Raw genomic sequence first — 19,792 nt, 5'->3', positions numbered from 1 at the left:
TCTGCCTTTAAGTTCAACAGATAGTGTTGTGCTTCCTTTGTAATTATTAACTGCTAGAGTTAATTTATAATCAATTTATTTTTGTGACTGTTAAACAAATGCATGGTGTTATACACATCAGCTAAAGACCACAGATATTTTCTTCCTCTTCTTCCACTCTTTGCTTCCTCCTGTATCTTGTGTTCATCCTGCAGTAGGTCTGCTCTGATGTCTTTGCTCTACCTCTGTTTTGCCAACTCTCATTATAAGCACAATTGCTTGTAATAATTTGTAGCAATCCTTTAATTGTTTTTATAATTGGATCTGTCTTGCCCTTATTTGTTACCAGTTATAGGTCCAGTTTTTATTCCTAACCGTATGCTCTTACATTCCATGATAGTTCATTTTTTCATTAAATCAGTACTTTTGATTTGTCTTTCTGAATAACTGTTGGATTCTTGTTTGAATTAATAACATTCATGACTATCATCACGTTTCCATTAACATATCTTACTTTATATTGCAATATGAATTTATATTTAAGTTCTTCAGTATGATGCCTGGTCCATTAGAAACACCTCCTGTTAACATTTATCAATAGAGTATATTGTTGGCTTCCCTTTATTGTATTACGTGTCTTAAAATGTACTGCTGTACATTTTTGCCAGTTCAATTGTTTCCAGTATAGTATTGCACACTTTATTACCTTCAGATAGGTTGGATCAGCTGCTTTTCCTTTGCCTTGGGTAGTTATTTCCAAACTGTTGTTAGAGTTATGGTAAGTGGTGCTGAGACTGAAGGCAACTATTTTTTCAATTAAAAACTTAATGAAGAAAATTAAGGGTGTCTTGTTGCAAGAGTTTCGGGAGTAGTTAATGTAAAAAACTGAACCTTTTCTGTCAAAAATATCAAGATGATGTGAAGATAAAATTCAAATATACGTGTCATTTTTTGTGGTTTTTTTTTTTTTTTAAAATGTTGATTATTTCTTCCTTTGCCTTTTAAGCTTTGTTTCTTGTAAAATCTTACTAGTGAATTCCTTGTTGCTGCAGTAAGTTTCCTCATTCCTTTTGTCTTTTTATACTCCCTGAAGGAGCTACCTTCACAGACATTTGTCATAATTTCTGAGGCTACTTTTTGCCTGCAGTTCCAGTTAAGTTTTGTTTGCAGTACTAACTCTTCCAAAATTTTGGGGTGCGGATTGTTCTATCTTTTGCCTTCCTCACAGTTAGACTACATGAGTGAGTTTTCTTGGTTATGTTGTTCTGTTTTCCACTCTCATACTCTCTTTTCCTTAGATGTTCAAATAGTATAGCAGTGAAACTCATAGCCCAGAGCTCTAGTTTGGATGTTATTAATTGCAACATCTAAAGCTTGTGTTTTCCCTTCTTTTTAGAGAAAGAGTTTGATGGAACAGCAGACTGACTGAATGTTTCTCTTCATATTTGGATAATGGGTGTACAAAGGACTGTTTCCTGGTCTGAATAATTTATTCTTGAAGGCATGTTTCTGTAGTAAACCGAAAGTAACATAGCAAAAGGTATGTAATCGTGAAGTGTGTTTTTTCCTTGATTTCTATGTGTGGTATTAATCTACGTAACATAAAATGGATATGACGATTTAGCTGTAAATACTTCATGAAATTATTATTATTAATAATAATCATAACAATAACACAATAGTGATTATTATTAGTAGCAAAATAATAGAGTAGCAAATTTTAATGTCTGTTGCAGTTCTTATATGCTCTAGTCTGTGATGTTTGGTAGTATGAGCTATCTGACCTCCCATCAGTTGAAATCAGGCAATAGTTTGACCAGAACATTAAGCTGACACAAGTGAACTGCTCAAAGAAGTATCTCTTTCATCACAATAACCCAAGCATATAGATCTGCATGAACCTGAAAAGGTTGGGGAACTTGCATAATGTAAAAAGTTTTTTCTTGCATTAATTTTCAGTAGAATCAGAGCCTTGAGATGATTTATTATTTTGTTGTGTAGAGAGCTGCTTGAACTACAGGGGATGAGACAGAATCAGTAGAGGGACAGGGAAGAAAGACTGCTCCTCTTATGAGACACTGGATAATTATATTTATTATGGCTTGGACAAACTGAAGTGTTTGTCTATGGGGAAAAGACAGGTCTAATTTCATGAAGGTGGAATAGTGCCCTGTTCCATACTCCAGCCCCTTGGAGCCTTCTTGGGCAGCCCCAGAGCAGCTGTCTGTTGCTGGACACCGGGAGCACTGCTGACACCCCACCAGTGGGCCAGAATTTCAGTCTGGAAGGGGTGGCCACAAGGGGCCAGAGCAGATAAAACCAACACCATGCGGCCCTCGTGTGGTCATAGCCCTGCCATCTCCTGGGCTCCTGGTAGCTGGATCTATGCTGGATCTGGGGTGGTAGCAATAATTTTCTCTTCTTCTCTATCTTTTTAGTTTTGTCTAATCTCCTTGTTTTTTGGTAACTTAAAACTGGATAGGTTGGATTTTGCTAAGTTGTGTGTGTTAGCATGTGCTAAGTCAATGCTTTGTGGTATGCTTTATTTTGGTTGAATGTTGCCCTTTAAACCTTTGCCAAGTTCCCTTATTTTCTAAAGTTTGCCAGTGGCAGTGTGTTATTTGACCTCCTGAAAAATGTGTGCAGTGTTCTTTTGTGTGCTCATTCTTGAGGTATTAAAAGAACTAAAGGCCCTTTTAATAAATCCAGCAAGTAGATTTTTTGAGCCTTGTATATTTTTAAAGTAAAACCCCTTTGAATAACTCATAGGGTGAGATTTGGGGTCTTACACCTCTCTGTTGCAGCACTAGTTCTTATGACAAAAGTTGTAATTCAACTGTCTTCATTTCACTAAGTTCTCTGTAGATTCTCCAAGTTACTAATCTTAAAACATTTAAAGAGAGAATGTAGAGCAAGACCCACTGAGAAGCTCTGGGAGGGCCTGACGGCTTTAACAAGGGCGCCTCATGGAGTCCTGAGGCTGTGCATGGCACACTGGACCCACTGTGCTGATCGGTCCTGCCTTCTCACAGACCATGTTGTTATAAGTTAGTATAAGAATTTAGACAACTCAATTCCAATTAAACATTGATAAATTTATTAAGCAAGCGATAATAAAGCAAAACAGCGCTGGGTGGCCTGGAGGGCAAGCGCCCTGCCGAGGCACACACCAAAATGTAGTAAATGTTCCTTTTTATACATTTCCAAGTCCCGGGTTTTGAGTGCGATTGCTTTGAGGCTTGAGTTTGTGGCTTGTTACTGAGTGGTCATCTGGGATTTGTCAGAGATGAAAGCTGCAGTTCTTATCAGCTGTAAATTTTACTAGTACTGATACTTGTTTGTTTAGCAAGATGTCTGCAGTTATTTTTACTGATTAGCAGGATGTCCATGAAACTTATCTTGTTGAATTATAACAAAAGTTCCTTATTCCCTCATACACATAAGATTTTACGAACAAAGTTAACCCTTCTATTGCAATGTCATCTCCCTACAGGAGGCAGGAGTTCATGTTAGGAACTGTTGTACCTGCATATCTTCTCTCCTGGATCACCCCATCTGTCCTGTGGGATAAGGAAGTGCTCACTTGTTATCATCACATGTATCCATGTTGAGGAGTGTTCTGGCCTCTAAGCCATCAGTGTGTTTAGTCTCCACACAGTCACTTTGGTCTCAAACCATAACATGTGGTACCAACTTCAGACATGCAATGTCTCTAACGCTAGTCATTCTTTCATGCACCCCACCCAATTTTTAAAAAAATTCTTTTTTTCAATTTTTATAAATAAGCAGCCTACTCTTAGGCCGCAGTGATCTTTCTGTAGTGGTGAATATTAATTACATTTAATACCTCTGAATTTTGCTCGAAATGGTGATGTACATTAAAGTTACTGTCTGTCTTAGAAGGGAGCTCTAGACAAAATTTTAGTACAGAGTTGAGTAGGAGAACATAACTCCATTTCAGAAAAGTTTTGATGTTGGAAAACTATGCAATTGATGTCAATTTTAACCTGTTTTGGACGATTAGCAGTAGCTGACAAAATTACTAACAAGTAAAAAGATTGTGCATTGCCTTTGTATAAACAGGACCTTACTTCTACTTTGGGCAAGTATGTCAAGTTTGATGTTTTGTGTAAACCTCTGGGACTCTAGGACTCTACATAAAAAATGTAATATGTACTTCTGGGGAAATAAAAACCATACTGTAAGCTTAAAGTTACAGAGAATGTGAGGTTTTGATTAATCCTCTTTCAGTTTTATATGACTTTAGTAAAGCTTGTAACTTTTGCAAGCTTCATTTCTGACCATTCCTACTGGTGCTGGAAGTCTGTGTGTTACTTACTGATTTATGCATATGTCCTCTATAGAGAGAGAATTGTTATCCTTCATTAAGAGAGTAACAGCATTCTGTTTACTGTGATCACATTACGCTGTCTTGCATGTAAGAAACAGCACAGGAACAATGCTATGAATCTAAATTTTCCTTTATTCTACTTCTGTGTGTTCTGCATATAAATTTTCTAGGCTTTTGTCAACCAAAAATAATTAACACATTTTCTTTTTAGCTGTGCAGCTTACTTTATTCATATCTACATTGATGCTGCTGATCCCACTATGTTAGTTATGTTGTTTTTACCAGCTGATCTTCAACTCCATTGCTAACCAAATGGAGTTGATTCTAGCAAATATTTCAAAGTCTAATCTACCAAGGAAAACAGAATTAAGGTTGATTTTACTGTTAATCAACAAATTCAGCTTGATTAGAATTATGAAGCTGTGTTTCTTTTGTTCTCATGCAACTCTTTCATAGTATGCTTAGGCTTAAATTACCAAGATTTCAGTTCTGAAAAAGTATTAATGTAATGTTTGCTATGATCTTAATATTTCTTTTATCAAATTTAATAATTTGGTATGTCTGTGCTATCACCTGTAGATATGTTTTCATCTAGAAGACGGAAACCTACAATATTTCATTACTTTCATTTTTCAGTACTCATGGGTAAGAGAAAGGAGGAAAGTATTTCAAAACCTGGATCCCAGAAAAGGCGGAGAAAAGAATGCACAGATGAACATAGTGATGAGTCTAATGAAGAAGAAAATTTAGAGTCATCAGCTGATGGTAATACCTCTTCACAGTTGGTAAGTTGTTTAAAAAGTCTTAGAGGTGAAGATGGAACAAAAAGTTGTCCTTGTTTAAATAAATGTAGGCTTCAGTAGAACAAATATAAAAGAAACTAGAGGTACTGTCTGTGATGTTCGTTCTTACCTTATTCTTTTAGGTCATCCAGTTATAACAGTTCGTCATAAAATAACAATATTCTGGTTTCACAGAATGAGTACTACTTAAGTTGCCAATTAATCAAATAAAGGAAATGGATTTTGGTAGAATCATGGTATATTTTGTTTATGTTTGTAGTAACAGCATAGAAAAGATTTAGAAAACTAATTATTTACTAAATGAAGAACCAAATACTTGTTTGTTTTGGATAACTGACACTTTCAAATGTCGAAAAAAAAATCTAGTGTTTGAAATGCAAATTTTGATGGAATGAAACTTGAGAACAGGAATATTATTTTTTCTGCTTTTCTGTTAGTGGGTGAATTCTAATTTGATGGAAGAATTTTAAAAAATAATTTCTGAGATTGAAAATACTGTTTTGTGCTTAGACTGGACATTAGGAAACGTTGCAGACACCAGACCAGGCTTCTGTGATGGGTTGACCCTGGTTAGACATCAAGTGTGCAGCAAAGCTGCTCTGTCACTGCCCTCCTCACCTGTGCAGGGGAGAGAAAATATAACAAAAGGCTCATGCTTGAGATAAGGGCAGGGAGAGATCACTCACCACTTACTGTCACAGGCAAAAGAGATTCCACTTGGGAAAAGTAACTGAATTTATCAACAATCAGGATTTGAGAGATAAAGAGAAATAAACTGAAAGCTTAAAACACCTTCCCTCCACCCCTCCCTTTTTCTGGACTCAGCTTCACTCCTGATTTTCTCTCCCTCCTCTCCCCCAGCAGCACAGGGGATGGGGGAGCGGGGCTGGGATCAGTTTGTCACACATGGTCTCAGATGCTTCTTCCTCCCCAGGCAAGGACTTCTCACACTTCCCCTGCTCGAGTGTAGATCCCTTCCATTGGGTGCAGTCTTTCAGGAACAGGCTGATCCGGTGTGGGTCCCCTGCTGGGTGACAAGTCCTGCAAGCAAACCTGCTCCAGCATGGGCTTCCCACAGAGTCATGGCCTTTTGTGAATCCACCTGCTCCAGCATGGGCTGCAGGTGGATCTCTGCTCCCCCATGGAGGGAAATCTCAGCTCTGATGCCTGGAGCACCTCCTGCCCCTCGTTCTGCACTGACCTTGGCATCTGCAGGGCTGTTTCTCTCACATATTCTTACTCCTCTCTTCTCTCACAGCAGTTGCTGCAATTGCAGTTTCCCCTTCTTAATTCTTACCCCAGAAGTGCTACCACCATTGCTGATGGGCTTGGCCTTGGCCAGCAACAGGTCTCTCTTAGAGCTGGCTGGCATTGGCTCTGTTGGACATAGAATCAGCTGGGTTGGAAAGGACCTCTGAGATCCAGCCCTTGATCCACTACAACCGTGGTTACTAGACCATGGCACTCAGTGCCACATCCAGTCTCATCTTAAAAACCTCCAGGGATGGAGAATCCACCACTTCCCTGGGCAGCCCATTCTAATGCCTGATTACCATCTCTGTAAAGAATTTCTTGCTAATACCTAGCCTAAACTTTCCCTGGCAGAGCTTAAGACCATGCCCTCTTGTCTTACTGATAGTTGCCTGGGAGAAGAGACCAACGCCCACGTGGCTACAACCTCCTTTCAGGTAGTTGTAGAGAGTGATGAGGTCTCCTCTGAGCCTCCTCTTTTCCAGGCTACATGGGGGATCTTGTGGCAGGTTCTCCCAGAAGCCACCCCTGTAGCCCCCACCCTGCCTCCTGCTACCAAAAATCTCACCACCCAAACCCAGTACAGATTCCTAGAGAGGTGGTCAGTGCCCCAAGCCTGCCAGGATTTAAGAGGTATTTGCCAATGCCCTTAATAACATGCGTTAACATGGTCAGCCAACTGTGTAGAATCTATTGTCTAAATATTTTATGTTGTATTAATTATAAGTTAGTAATGGGGAGAACTAAAAGTTACTGTGAGTGAGCAGTCAGCTTTGGTAACTCTTTCTATTTTATTATGTAACTGCTTTGTAGCAAGCAACTACATAGTATCATGAAACCCTTCTGTTTCCTTGTAGCTTGTAACCATTGATGTTTTATATTATACTGTCATTTAATACTCCTTATGATTAAAATATATAAACTATATCTCACTAAAATGCATACATAACTCTGGTTTTCACTATTCATTCTTTAGACTGCCGGTGAAGTTGGGATAATTGAAAGTATCCAGCTAAAGAACTTCATGTGCCATTCAAATCTGGGGCCTTTTCAGTTTGGATCAAATATCAATTTCGTTGTTGGAAGCAATGGAAGTAAGTATTAATTGCATAATTTCTTTGTCAAAAAACATTTTTGTTAATAATTTAGAAGATGTAATGTTTATTTGAAAAAGAATTCTTCGCCATGTTGTAGGCATGGGCAAGGATTCGCTTTTGAATTTGGGAGCCACACAGGTCTATCCCAACAAGGCAAGGCTGATGAAAGAGTTAGGTCTTAAATGTGGAGATTTCTGCAAAATATACTGTGAATATAGATATTTTCATAGCCAAATAAATTCATATATGAACTAAATGTACCTGCACGTTTATTATTAAGTACACAGTAATTGTCCAAGTGCCTGCAGTGCCCATTGCTGAGGTTGAAGGAGCCTCAGTAGTTATACTGGGGAGTTGGAGTAGGGGCTAATAGTTTTCTTAATGCTGAAGAAGACCTGAACCACATTCAGCAACATCCTACTTCCTGATGGTTTCAACTTCCCAAGGATACTCAAAATTTTCAGAATTCTCAAGTGGTGTTCCAATTCTCCTGGTGAAGAAGGGGACGATTCCGCCCGCAGGCTGGCTCTCGGGAGGGAAGGCAGGAGGTGTAGTGGTCAGTAGTTGCCGCTAGGTGGCCCCCGAGGCCCAGGCGTGAGGGAGATGCTGAGCGCACGAACCGGGCGAGACTCCCAACCAGCTCTGTCCCTTCATATGAGCCAGTATTACAAAGTACTGCAAAATCATAACCTTAGCCCAAGCACCAAAGGTGATGAGCGCCAAAATGGGGAGCACATCCTGCAAGCAAGGTGCTACATAATGCAACTCTGAGAACTAGCGCAATGACTCTGAGAGCAAACAAATCAACATTGTGACCAGCAGCTATTGAACTGAATGATAATGAAAGTTTACAACAAATTCATTTGAACACACTCTGGTCGGTTCTGTTGTTATGTCAACCCTTCGAGCCCTGTGATGGGCACCAAAAATGACTGTTGTTGTTTAATCCCTGCTGGGAACTAAGCACTGTGCAGCTGCTTGGTCACTCCCCTGCGTCCCCCAGTGGGATGGGGAGGAGAATCTGAAAAAGATAAAACCTGTAGTATGAGATCAGAACAGTTTAATGACTGAAATAAAATAAATTATAATAATAATTATAATAAAACCCAAGATAAACAAGTGATGCACAATACAGTTGCTCACAACCATCCCATCGTGAGCAGCAATCAGCAGCTCCTGGCCAACACTCCCCAGTTCATGCACTGGGCATGGCATTCTATTGTATGGAGTATCCCCTTGGCCAGTTTGAGTCAGCTTTCCTGGCCATTTTCCCTCCTGTCTTCTTGTGCTCCTCCTGGCAGACCATGAGACCTGAGACTTTTCAGGTTTGGGTAACAACTACCCAAACAGTAGTGTTTGAGTAAACACTACTAAGCAACAACCAAAGTGTTAGTGTGTTACCAGCACTGCTCTCATGCTGAACCCAAAACACAGCACTGTACCAGCTACTAGGAAGAAAAATCAGGACTGTAGGTCACGTAGAAACTATTATAGGAAAAGAAAGTAATATTTATACAACCTAACTTCTTGTGAAGAGAGAATTTACATTTTGAGAGCTTAAAACCTTTCAGATAGGTACTACGTATTTGATTTCTTTTGTTGTATACATGTTTTCAGTATGCTCTCAAGGAAGGGGACATTCCTTCCTCCTGACCTAGAACATGTTGAATGCAAATTGCTAGATAGAACTAACAGGTTTGGCTCAGCATGTTGGGTGTTTTTAGGGAGAACCATAGAAATGGCAGATACTTTCCTAGTGTTATTGTTATATGTTTGTTCAATAAGGACAGAATTTGGACTTCTAAGGCATGAATATATAATCAGTCAAACAAAAATCTATAATATGGGTGAACTGGAGAAGTTACAAGAACTTCCCTTTAACACAAGGTCAATGCTTCTATTACAGGTGGAAAAAGTTCTATTTTAACTGGTCTTATTGTTGGACTTGGTGGAAAAGCCACTGCAACTAATAGAGGTTCCTCATTAAAAATGTTTATTCGAGATGGAGAGACGTAAGTAAAACTTCTTTAAAGTAGCATATGCTGTTTAGTCATTCGGATTAGCTGGTGAGTTCACCGTCACTTTCTGCATCTTCTTATTGGATTCACCAGGCTTCAATAAAAAGCAAAACAATGAAGAGACCATATTTAACCCCCCCCCCCCCCCCCAAAAAATACAAACAAAAAAATTAGAAATTTTACCAGTAGTATACCATTATTTCTGAATGTTGTGGTTTTAAAACCAGCTGGAAATGACACTGCAAGCAACCGTTCCCCTTCACCTCCATCTACTATGGTGAGAGAGGGGGAAAAGCAGAGATTGTGAGTTGGGATAACAATTTACTGGAAAAAAACCAGCAATGAGATAAGGAAAACAAACAGTAACAGCAACAGTACTAACAACAACAGTGTATAAAATAGGGTGATTACATGCAGAAATGCTCAGTTAGTCCGACTCAACCTGACTGCACCACAGCCCAAGCTTCAGAGCTCCCCAGACAAAGAAGAAAATGGCGGGTGAAAGCGTCTGTGTCCGCTCCTGCCCCAGTGAAGAAAAAAAGCAATAGAGGACAAATTGTCCCCATCCTCTCTCGCCCCCCACGCCCGAGACAACAAAAAGTGGTGATGGACAAACCCCTAGGAGGACTGGAGGCACCCCACTCTCGCTGCCTGCTTTCCCTGGAGGAAAGGAACAAAATGGTAGCAGTTCTGTGTTGCGTTCCCCTCTTCTTCCACCTGCAGCAACGTCACCCAGTGATGACATGGGTGGCATAGAATAACAACCCTGCTGCCCTCAGAGCAACTGTGAGAAAATGAACTCTGACCTGGCTGAGACTAGGACACTGAACTAGCTAACGTGGGTGGTATGTCCTCTGTATTGCCCTGTTCTCGTGTGTTCCTTCCTATTCTTTTCTATGTAGTTCCTACCGAATAATTGAATTCATTACAAAAAAATCCTAGGGAACTAGTTACTGTTTTGCAAGCAGTGAGGTTAATTATTTTTCCGTCTTTCTGGTGATGTGAATGAATATACAATATAAAGGCCTTGACTTACAGGTGGGTATTTAAACATGCAGGAAGTAGTCTGCTGTCAGAGTAGGGATAACATATTCAGGGAAACCGATAGCAAAATAGATTTAGGAGTTTACATTTACATAAAGCTGTAACTCGGAGTCTCAGCCTTTTCCTTTCAAAGGTGCTTCAACTAAATTTTTGGCTGTACCTTCCTTATGTGTATCAACTTAAAGTTTCAACACTCACTCAAGAAACAGAAAATAGGAATTCGGAAGTGAAAGCATATCTCATCTTTTCTAGAAGAATGACTTAAGCATTCTGGTATAGATTACTTTGGTTAGGCTGTAGAAACTAAGCAACTGTTTTCTACAGAAGAGAACAGGAGAACAACAAAAAAGCAACTTGAATCTGCAAGCTAAAAATGGGGGCACTCATATGGGAAGGGAAGGTGGGGGAAATCTGCTCTCACAACTATTTACTTTTGGCTGTTAACGAGGAAGGTGCAAACAGATAGTGTATGGCAGCCTTTCTGGATGTGTATCTGATGCTGTTTTGGCTCAAACAACATAAATATGTATTGTTCTGATTGGAACTATGACTGACTTGCAGTTCTGACCCATAGTAGACATGAAAATTTGTATGTAAAATTAGAATGTTTTGATTTTTTTTGTTAGATTTGAAATGAATTTCAGTTGTCTTTTTTATTATTTTTGGTTTTTTCTTTTAGTTCTGCGGATATTTCCATAACTTTGCGAAACCAGGGCAGAGATGCATTTAAACCAGAATCGTATGGTAACTCTATTATTGTGAATCAGCACATTAATCAGGATGGAAGCAGAAGTTACAAACTGAAAAGCAAATCTGGTTGGTGGTAGTTTGCTTTGTTCTCAGTCTTAGAAGTTCTTTAAATGTTTTCATTGCTTTAAATGATGTTAGTAAAGGGAGATGTTATTTCACAGAATCATTTAAGGGTCATGACATTGTCCATTTTTTGTGTGTTTACCTCAGACTAAAAATATTTTAATATGTCAAAATATTAGTTATTTATTGATATATATTATTTATTATGTCAGGTTCTGCATTATGCTTTTTTTTTTTTACAAAAATCTGATTGTATGATGAGGGTGAACATAGTTCTTTTAGTCTTTTTGAGGTTCTGTTGAGTTTGCTGATTTACCTATATTCTGTCACAGTGGGTTTATGAGGCAACAAGGGACTGCGACATTATATGTCTTTTTACTTTAGACCCATTAGTATTTTCTCTCTGTTTTTTTCCATTAGGAAACCTAATTTCTTCAAAGAAAGAGGAACTAGTAAAAATACTGGATCATTTTAATATACAGGTAGTTGCTGTGTTTAAATTCTGTGCAATTTCAGACACCAGCATGAGATATTGTAATACTTTCATTAAAAAGCAATGTTTTCTCATTTCCTTAAATGGGAGGCGTTTATTCCTTCCATGTTTTTTCAGAATCAAATGCATCAGAAAAAGAAAAATTGAAATGTGTACCTCATCCAATGCAGAATAAGATTCTGTCCCAGGCAGCTAAGTAATTACTATCATCTGTGAGCCATGAGTCATGTATCCTGTTGATGGAAGTCCTAGCATAGGTTTCTTTTGTATTTGGAGGGAGTTTTTATGCTGATTATTTCAGTGTTTTCTGTGGAAGAAATTTGAGTGTGTTTTTGCTGTTAAAGTGATTAATAAAAGATCAGGTAATGCACATGAAATTTAAAGTATTCAACATACTTAGATTTTCAAGTAACATAAACTTCAGCTGGTATGTATTGATTTTTTTGTGTGGAAACTTCTGTAAGAATATATGGGTCAATTCATTGCAGTCAATGCAATACTTTAATCAATTAAATAATGAGAAATACAACATTGGACAAAATTTCTAATGTTCATCTTGTTAAATAAATGGAGCTTACAGGCACTGTCTTTATAGAAGTCATCCTCTTGGAAGCAGTTCCTTAGTTGTCCTTGCTGTGGTTTGATTTTGTACTTGATGGAGTTGGATTTCTAAAGTTTCTGTTTGTTATTGGTTTTGTTTGTTATGTTTTGTATTTTTTGAAGAGATTAGAGGTTTAGAAATCTTAATTTCTGAATCTTATTATTGAGTTGCAGTACATGGAACAGGGAAATGGTTTGCTCGCTTTCATGGATTTGCAGTTACATGATAACTGTTCTATTCAAAATAAAAAGAAAGCAATTATTTTTTGCAGGTAGATAATCCTGTGACTATTTTAACCCAAGAGATGAGTAAACAGTTTTTACAGACTAAAAGTGGAAGTGACAAGTATAAGGTAAGAAAAATAATAGAACATTTTGACTAAACATTAGAATACTGATTTCAAATTTTTAGAGGCAGCATTTGGAAGGGAAAAAACCCAACAGATTCCTTGATTTTAATAACCTGTTGTGGTTTAACTCAGGTAAGCTGCTCAATACCACACGACTACTCACTTCCCTTTGGTGCTTCCCTCCAGCTTGGGATGTGGTAAGAGGAACAGAAGGGTACAATAAAACAAATTAAAGGGATGAGATAAAAATTATTTTTAAAAGGTGCAGAGAAAGCTGGAAGGAGAGAGAAAGAAAGTGAAAGAAAACAAGAGATGCAAAAGTAATCACTCACCACCTCCAGTTGGTAGACCAGTGCCTAACCAGTTTCCAACCAAAAATGGCTAATCTCCCTAAACCCTCTCTTGTCCCTTTTTTTGCTGAGCATGGCTGGGCTGGTTTGGGCTGGGATAGAGTTAATTTTCTTCATGGCAGCTAATATAGGGCTACCTTGTGGATTGTGCTGAAAACAGTTTTGATAACATGGAGATGTTTTGTTATTGCCATTTTTGTAAATGCTGAGCAGTGCTTACTGAACACAGTCAAGGCCTTTTCTGCTTCTCACCACACCTCACTAGCAAGGAGGCTGGGAGTGCACAAGGAGTTGGGAGGGGATAAAGCTGGAACAGCTGATCGCAGCTGACCCAGGGGATATCCCAGACCATATGGCATTGTACTCAGCATGTACAGCTGGGGAAAGAAGAAGGAATTAGAAGACAGAGTGATGGATTTGTCTTCCTAAATCACATGATGGAGCCCTGCTTTCCTGGGGGTGCCTGAATGCCTCCCTGCCCATGGGAAGTGATGAATGAATTCCTTGTTTTGCTTTGCTTGAGTGTGTAGTTTTTCCTTTATTAAATAATTTATCTCAACCCATGAGTTTTCTTGCTTTTACTTTTCTATTCTTTCCCCCATCACACCAAGGGAAGTGAGTGAGCAGCTGTGGGGGTCTGAGTTGCTGGCAGGGGCTGAACCATGACAATGAAGTTTCATGGGGTGGCATATCTCTTTGGGATCAACTGCCTGATTGTATCCTTTCCCAACTTCTTGCACACCCTGCTAATGTTCTCACTGGGAGAGCAGAGTGAGAAACAGGAGGCCTTGATGCAACAGCTAAAATACTAGGGTCTTGTCAGTATTGTTTTGATCACACATCTAAAATACAGCACCGTAAAAGTTGCTATGAAGAAACTTAACTCCATCCTGGCCAGAGCCAGTACACTGTCTGATTGTAGCAGTCACTCACTTGCACAAACAATTTTTTTGAAGTTTATTCTCTCTAAAGACATTGATAAAATTAAATTTCAGGGCACTGCTGAGTTATTTCATTATTCAGAAATACCACTGTTGCAAATGAGTGTTTTAGGTTACTCAAAGAACCACTGGCACAAGTATCAGCAAAAGCAGGTTTAATATTAAAATGAAAGCACAACGAAGTTTGTCAACAAGGTTCACTCTTCCTACTTAACTGGATGGTTAAAGCACACAGAGGAAAATTGTACTAAAACCTGTAATCAATCAAGCTAAAACTAAAATCAACCTAAAATGATCGACATGGAGGCTGGTGATGGGAAAAGGGTAAAGATAAAAAGGAGTAAGGGAGACCTACCCGTTAAGTCACAAGGTTCAGGGTGCCTTGCGAAACGCAGCCTCAGACTTGACTAATATTTTAAGCTTAAAGATTTTGACAGCACTAATTGATAGCCTAATTTAAACAATTTAACAAAAGATTCTTATAGAATTTACTACAGCACAATGGTAACTCACTTATAGGCCTAATTTACTTAAGAGTCTAAGAGGGCGACATTCATAATACATTTGCTAGAGCATATTCACCTGCCCACAGACCTAAATAGTAGGTACAAGGTGTATCCCTGTGAAAAATTCCCATTGGATTCAGGGAAGTATTCACTTTGGATGCCTTTGTATCATCTCAACAGGTTGATTCTTGAGGAGTGGGGATATCAGCCCAGGCTCTGTTGTCAGCTTCCAAGTAAATCCGAGAGCTCGCTGGCTCACAGAGCTGTCCCACTCAGAGGGAGATGCTGGTCACAGCCCACTAAGGTCCAGGAGAGCTCAAAGGGTCTCACTTAGGACTGCTATTTATAGGGATGCAAGAGAGTGGACTTTAATCATAGTAATGTTCTATCCTGGCCACAATTTGGGTATGTAACTTACTTTGAAAGTTCAGTAACAAAAATGTTATTCCACATGGGTTGTTATTCAGGCAAGAAAAGTAAGGTTCCAAGGCAGTTTTGTTAAAAATAGGAGCTCATCAGTCAGCGTAAGTTCCTGGGAGCAGAGAGTGTTGCCAATAAGCTCCTGAGGAGCTGAGCCCAGGTGCTGTTCATCAAGGTCAAGGCCTAAGAAGCATTTCTGATATCACAGTGCAGCCTGAGAAGGGGATGGAAGCTGTACCACCAGAACCTCACCATTTACTTTACTTTGTGTGTCATTCAGCCTGCAGAGAGGTTGAGATGCATGGTCATTCGGTGGCAATTAAAGTTCTCTTAGATAAGAGGTTGAACCTGACATCTGCACATTTATTCCTTTTTAGTTTTTTATGAAGGCAACTCAGCTGGAACAAATGAAAGAAGACTATTCATGTGTTGAGAAAACTCAACAGAATACACGTATTCAGATAGAACAAGGAAGAGAGGTATGTAAAAGTTAAAGTAATTATTGGGACAGATCTGAGTACTGTAAGAACTATAGGACGTAAACTGCATAGTTTTGATTTGATTAGGTCTTAGTGACATTAAATTTAAAAAAGCCACAAATCTTTCCAAGATTTCATACTACATCACAACTTTTTGCACTCATGGTGAACCTCTTCTTTTTTCAGCGTCTTGAAGAACTGAAGCAAATTTATTTAGAAAAAAAGGAACGCTACAAAAGCATCGCATTTGTGAATGACATGCGAAGACATCTCGAAGATTTGAAACATAGTATAGCGTGGGCAGTGGTAAATGTCTTGCTGAAATATGTTTGTTCATATGAAATGTACTTCATTCTCAGTCTATTGCAGACATTGTGATAGATGCTAATATAGGCTTCTTTTTAGGTGAGTGAGATGGAAAAAGAAATAGAGCCAATCAAAGAAGGCATCAAGGCTGAAGAAGCAAATACAGAGTTTATTCAGAAGGTAGAAGAATGGCAGGTACATATATGGTTTAAACTACTCTAGTTTTTGTCACTCCCTGCCTCAGAGATCTGTCATGTAGGTTTTCTTGGGTATCATTGCCTACAGAAAAGATCAGTGATTTCAGGAGACCTCTGGAAGTCTTTGACTTCTTAAGACTTCTGTAAGTAGCAAGAAAGAATAATTTTGTCAGATACTCAGATTCACCTATAAAATACATATTTTTACAGAGAAATACTAGGCATCATTATTACAAATTCAGAATCATAGAATGGTTTGGGTTGGTTTGGATTGTATAATTCCAACCTTCCCACCACGGGCAGGGACACCTTCCCGCAGATTCCTCAATGCCCCATCCAACCTGGTGTTGAACGCTGCCAGGGATGGGGCAGCCTATGCCAGTGCCTCAGCACCCTCATGGGAAAGAATTCATTCCCTATACCTAAATTTCCCCTCTTTCAGTTTGAACCTATTACTCCCTGTCCTGTCACTACAGAGGATGAAGAGTCCCTCTCAGGCTTCCTTGTAAGTCCCCTTCAGATGCTGAAAGGCTGATATGAGGTCTCCACACAAACTTTTGTTCTGTTCTCTGGGATGAACAGCCCTAAAACTTTTCAATCTATTAAAACTCTGTCTCCAAATTTTCTTTATTAGGAATCATTTTCCTTTTTAAAAAAAAAAGAAAATGGGGGTTTGTTTGTTTGTTTTGGGTATTTTTTTAAGTGTTTGATTTACAATTGAGGCATTTTTGCATTGAGATGAACATGTCTGTGTAGTTCTGAAGGAACCAGACACTGGTTTAACTTCTTCTGATGTCATGTTACTTGGCCTTATTGTAACAAGAGTCCTGTGTTTGAGTAAACCATGAGATAGGAAAAAAAGTTGCTGTTTACTTCACAGATTTAGCAGTCTGTTGGTTTCCTTAGAATGTTCATTTATTAATTTTCATCTTTGTATGTCCATAGTGGCAATGAAAAATTTTGCTCCATTACTACTTGTATATCATTCTCTTTTTTCACCAAAGGTAAAAGTGAATGAAGCAGAAAAAAAGTACAAAGCAATACAAGACAGATTAGAAACAGTAAGTGAAGAAGCACAAGCCCTTCATCCTCAGTGTATTTCTTTGAAGGCTGAAGTGCAGGCAAAAAGAAAAGCAGTTAATGAAATTGAGGTAGGCAAAAAGTTCATACCAGTTTAAAGCTTTAATCTTGTCAATGCTCTACCGTCTTTACTTCTGCATCTTTGTCTTGGCCTCCTGAATCCATAGTGCAGTTCACAACAGGTGCAATTTCCTGCCTGACTGGCAAGTAGTTTCTGGTCAGGGGCCCTGGGGTTTATATCTTTACATAGGCTTTAATCAGTGTTAAACTTAGGTGAAAATAAATAAATAACTTTAATTCTTGAAAATCGAGTTATGTTTGTCTGGTTTGGTGCCGTTCAGTATTTACTCAAAACTTAGGATTTTTTTGAAATTATTTCTTTCTTCTATTTCTTAAATGACTGTATCCTATTTCCTTCATAGGTGGTTTATAATCGTTTCAAAACGGAGTTAAAACGTCTGGGAAAAGACGATGAACAGCTGCATAAACGAATTGAAGAACTGAAAAGCAGGTAAATACAGATACAGTGGTTATGATATATGTTTATTATATAGGTATGAAAGAAGTGAACTCTTCTGATTAATGAGAAAATCTGCAGTAATAGAAAATATTTATTTACATCTTACAGAGTCCAATTAAATATCTGAATGTTTCTGATCTTGTTATTTTGCATGCCAAGACTTTGACTAGAATGTGATGAGGTAACTGGGTAGCAAAAAAGGTGGTTTTGTTTTTTTTTTTTGGTGATGATAATAGACATTTTCTAGCTTCCGTGGTGTCGCAAAACAAATACACCTTAAACTAAATGCAGTAGGAATGTAACTGGGGAGAGTTACATGTGATTACAAATTTTAAAAAAATAAATAAAAATTGGAATTTATGCCATGTAGATTTTGTAAATGCACAGAATGTTAAACATAACTTTCTGATACATAAATCTTCTGTCTGCTGCAAGTAATAAAGTCACCTATAAATGATCAGTATGGTGTTAAAATATTGAAGTATATTCTTTTCTAGTGCTAATCAGGTTTCAGAGCCTGAAAAATTGGAAAGACAAAGGAAAATTACATACTTAAGGGAACAGTTAAAGGCATTCCGTGATGAAGAAATAATGATTGCTCAGCAGATGGATCAGTTTCAGCAGGCTATATATAGGTGTAGAGAAGAACATGCCAGGGTCAGGTAAGTCATGCTTTTTGAATGTAACTATTTACCTTTGGTTTAAGTTATAGAGAGATCCCTTGTTACGTACTTGTGTTCCCTGAGGTATTAGGCTCCAGTTTCTTTTGTGTTTTTATCCCCTTGTTTATCTTAGCACTTGCTAAACTTTTTCTTTGACACTTCTATGACTTAATTGAAAAACTTTTGGAACTTTGGAACTTTAAGAAAACTGTTTTTTTCATTAAAAGTGAAAGTTTTTAGTAATTTAAAACCTGATATAAATCCATGCTGTCAGTTTAATATCCTTCTTTCTTCTTTCCAATATCTGTATCTTACTCTCTTATCATCCTATGGGCAGATTACGATTGAAATGTTTTTTGTTAGTTTAATACACTGGTACATCCTGATACGATGGCACAAGATATGTAAAACATTATAAGAAAATAGATACACTTAGGGGTAATTATTGCATCTCTAGTTAAGGCACATTCATAGACGTTTTGAGGCAAGTGCTTCAAGTACCAATTTAGTCCATACCTAAACTGGAAAACCAAAGCACTCTGACTTTGATTTGGAAACCTGAACTTCAGCAGTATTACCAGAGAGGATTATGGCAATGTCATTTATTATCTTGAAGGATTTGAGAATTGTTGCTTATTGCTCTTGGTGTATTAGTTTAATCATCTTTTATCAATTACTATAACCAATGCTTACTTTATGTTCTGTTGAAAGTCTTTTAGAAGACAGTGAAATTGAAGCATATAATTAGAAATAAATTTATTATAATTAAAAAAAAAAAGTCTTGTAAAACTGTTGCAAAGTAGTAATTTTCTCTCTTGCTTTTTTGTCTCATATTTCTTGAAACTATAAAAATATTGTTCTATGTTCACCGTACCTAGACGTACATTGAACTACTGACATCTTGATACACTGTGCTATTAGGAATTGAAGGCTTTATAATTTTTTTAGTCCAATTAAGGCTCTGTAACTACTGAAAAAGATTCTGTTCTCTTAGGAGAGAAAACACTGATGCGCAACAAGCACTGGATGCCAAGCAGAAACAGCTGAGAGAGCTGAAAGATAGTAAAACAGATACTTTGAAAAGATTTGGACCACACATACCAGGATTTGTTGAAGCAGTTGAAACAGCTTATAGGCAAGGGCGCTTTAAAAATAAACCTCTTGGACCTATAGGTAAGAATAATTACTGAAACAGGCACATTTTTTCACAGGAGTTCTTGTGTGGCTGCTAATGTAAACAGTGGTCTTTTAGGAAAATTATTTGTTCTTTAAGGAACTTCACATATATCTTTTTCTTCTGTATTTCCTGAACTAAAAGTTTTATCCTGGTAGGTTATCTTTTACTTCTGTCATGAACTCGCTGACATCTTCTGGTTTTTCTCACTTTCCAGCTATTTGAGTTGAGGTATTTTATGTAACTAAAATAGTAAACTTCAAGTGCACCCTTCCAACTCCCCCACACCCTCAAAGCATCAGACTGCTGTGCTTTGGGTGCATGTTTCTCAGTGGGTAGCACTGTCCAGGTCTTAGAC

The 19,792-nt window shown here is 38.1% G+C and overlaps 1 protein-coding gene across 4 annotated transcripts in view; it reads left to right on the top strand.

Annotated features, from left to right (window-relative positions):
- The window catches only part of SMC6 (structural maintenance of chromosomes 6), a 42,026-nt gene that overhangs the window by 1,425 nt on the left and 20,809 nt on the right, over nucleotides 1-19,792 (top strand). For 3 of the 4 annotated variants that reach the window (XM_050316585.1, XM_050316587.1, XM_050316588.1), the window contains exons 2-15: nucleotides 1,376-1,519; nucleotides 4,967-5,115; nucleotides 7,361-7,478; nucleotides 9,388-9,493; nucleotides 11,223-11,359; nucleotides 11,777-11,838; nucleotides 12,722-12,802; nucleotides 15,394-15,495; nucleotides 15,682-15,801; nucleotides 15,901-15,996; nucleotides 17,003-17,149; nucleotides 17,501-17,589; nucleotides 18,096-18,260; nucleotides 19,255-19,433. In XM_050316585.1, the coding sequence (XP_050172542.1) occupies nucleotides 4,972-5,115; nucleotides 7,361-7,478; nucleotides 9,388-9,493; nucleotides 11,223-11,359; nucleotides 11,777-11,838; nucleotides 12,722-12,802; nucleotides 15,394-15,495; nucleotides 15,682-15,801; nucleotides 15,901-15,996; nucleotides 17,003-17,149; nucleotides 17,501-17,589; nucleotides 18,096-18,260; nucleotides 19,255-19,433 (1,546 nt within the window). In that variant the 5' untranslated portion in view covers nucleotides 1,376-1,519; nucleotides 4,967-4,971. Of the gene's footprint in view, nucleotides 1-1,009; nucleotides 1,520-4,966; nucleotides 5,116-7,360; nucleotides 7,479-9,387; nucleotides 9,494-11,222; nucleotides 11,360-11,776; nucleotides 11,839-12,721; nucleotides 12,803-15,393; nucleotides 15,496-15,681; nucleotides 15,802-15,900; nucleotides 15,997-17,002; nucleotides 17,150-17,500; nucleotides 17,590-18,095; nucleotides 18,261-19,254; nucleotides 19,434-19,792 lie in introns of those variants that run through there. The other variant, XM_050316586.1, reaches the window with a different exon arrangement.

Source organism: Myiozetetes cayanensis, unplaced genomic scaffold (genome assembly GCF_022539395.1).
Source record: "Myiozetetes cayanensis isolate MyiCay16 unplaced genomic scaffold, myiCay2020 scf2-11, whole genome shotgun sequence".
Lineage (NCBI taxonomy): Eukaryota > Metazoa > Chordata > Aves > Passeriformes > Tyrannidae > Myiozetetes > Myiozetetes cayanensis.
This window is presented reverse-complemented; position numbering and strand designations above follow the sequence as displayed.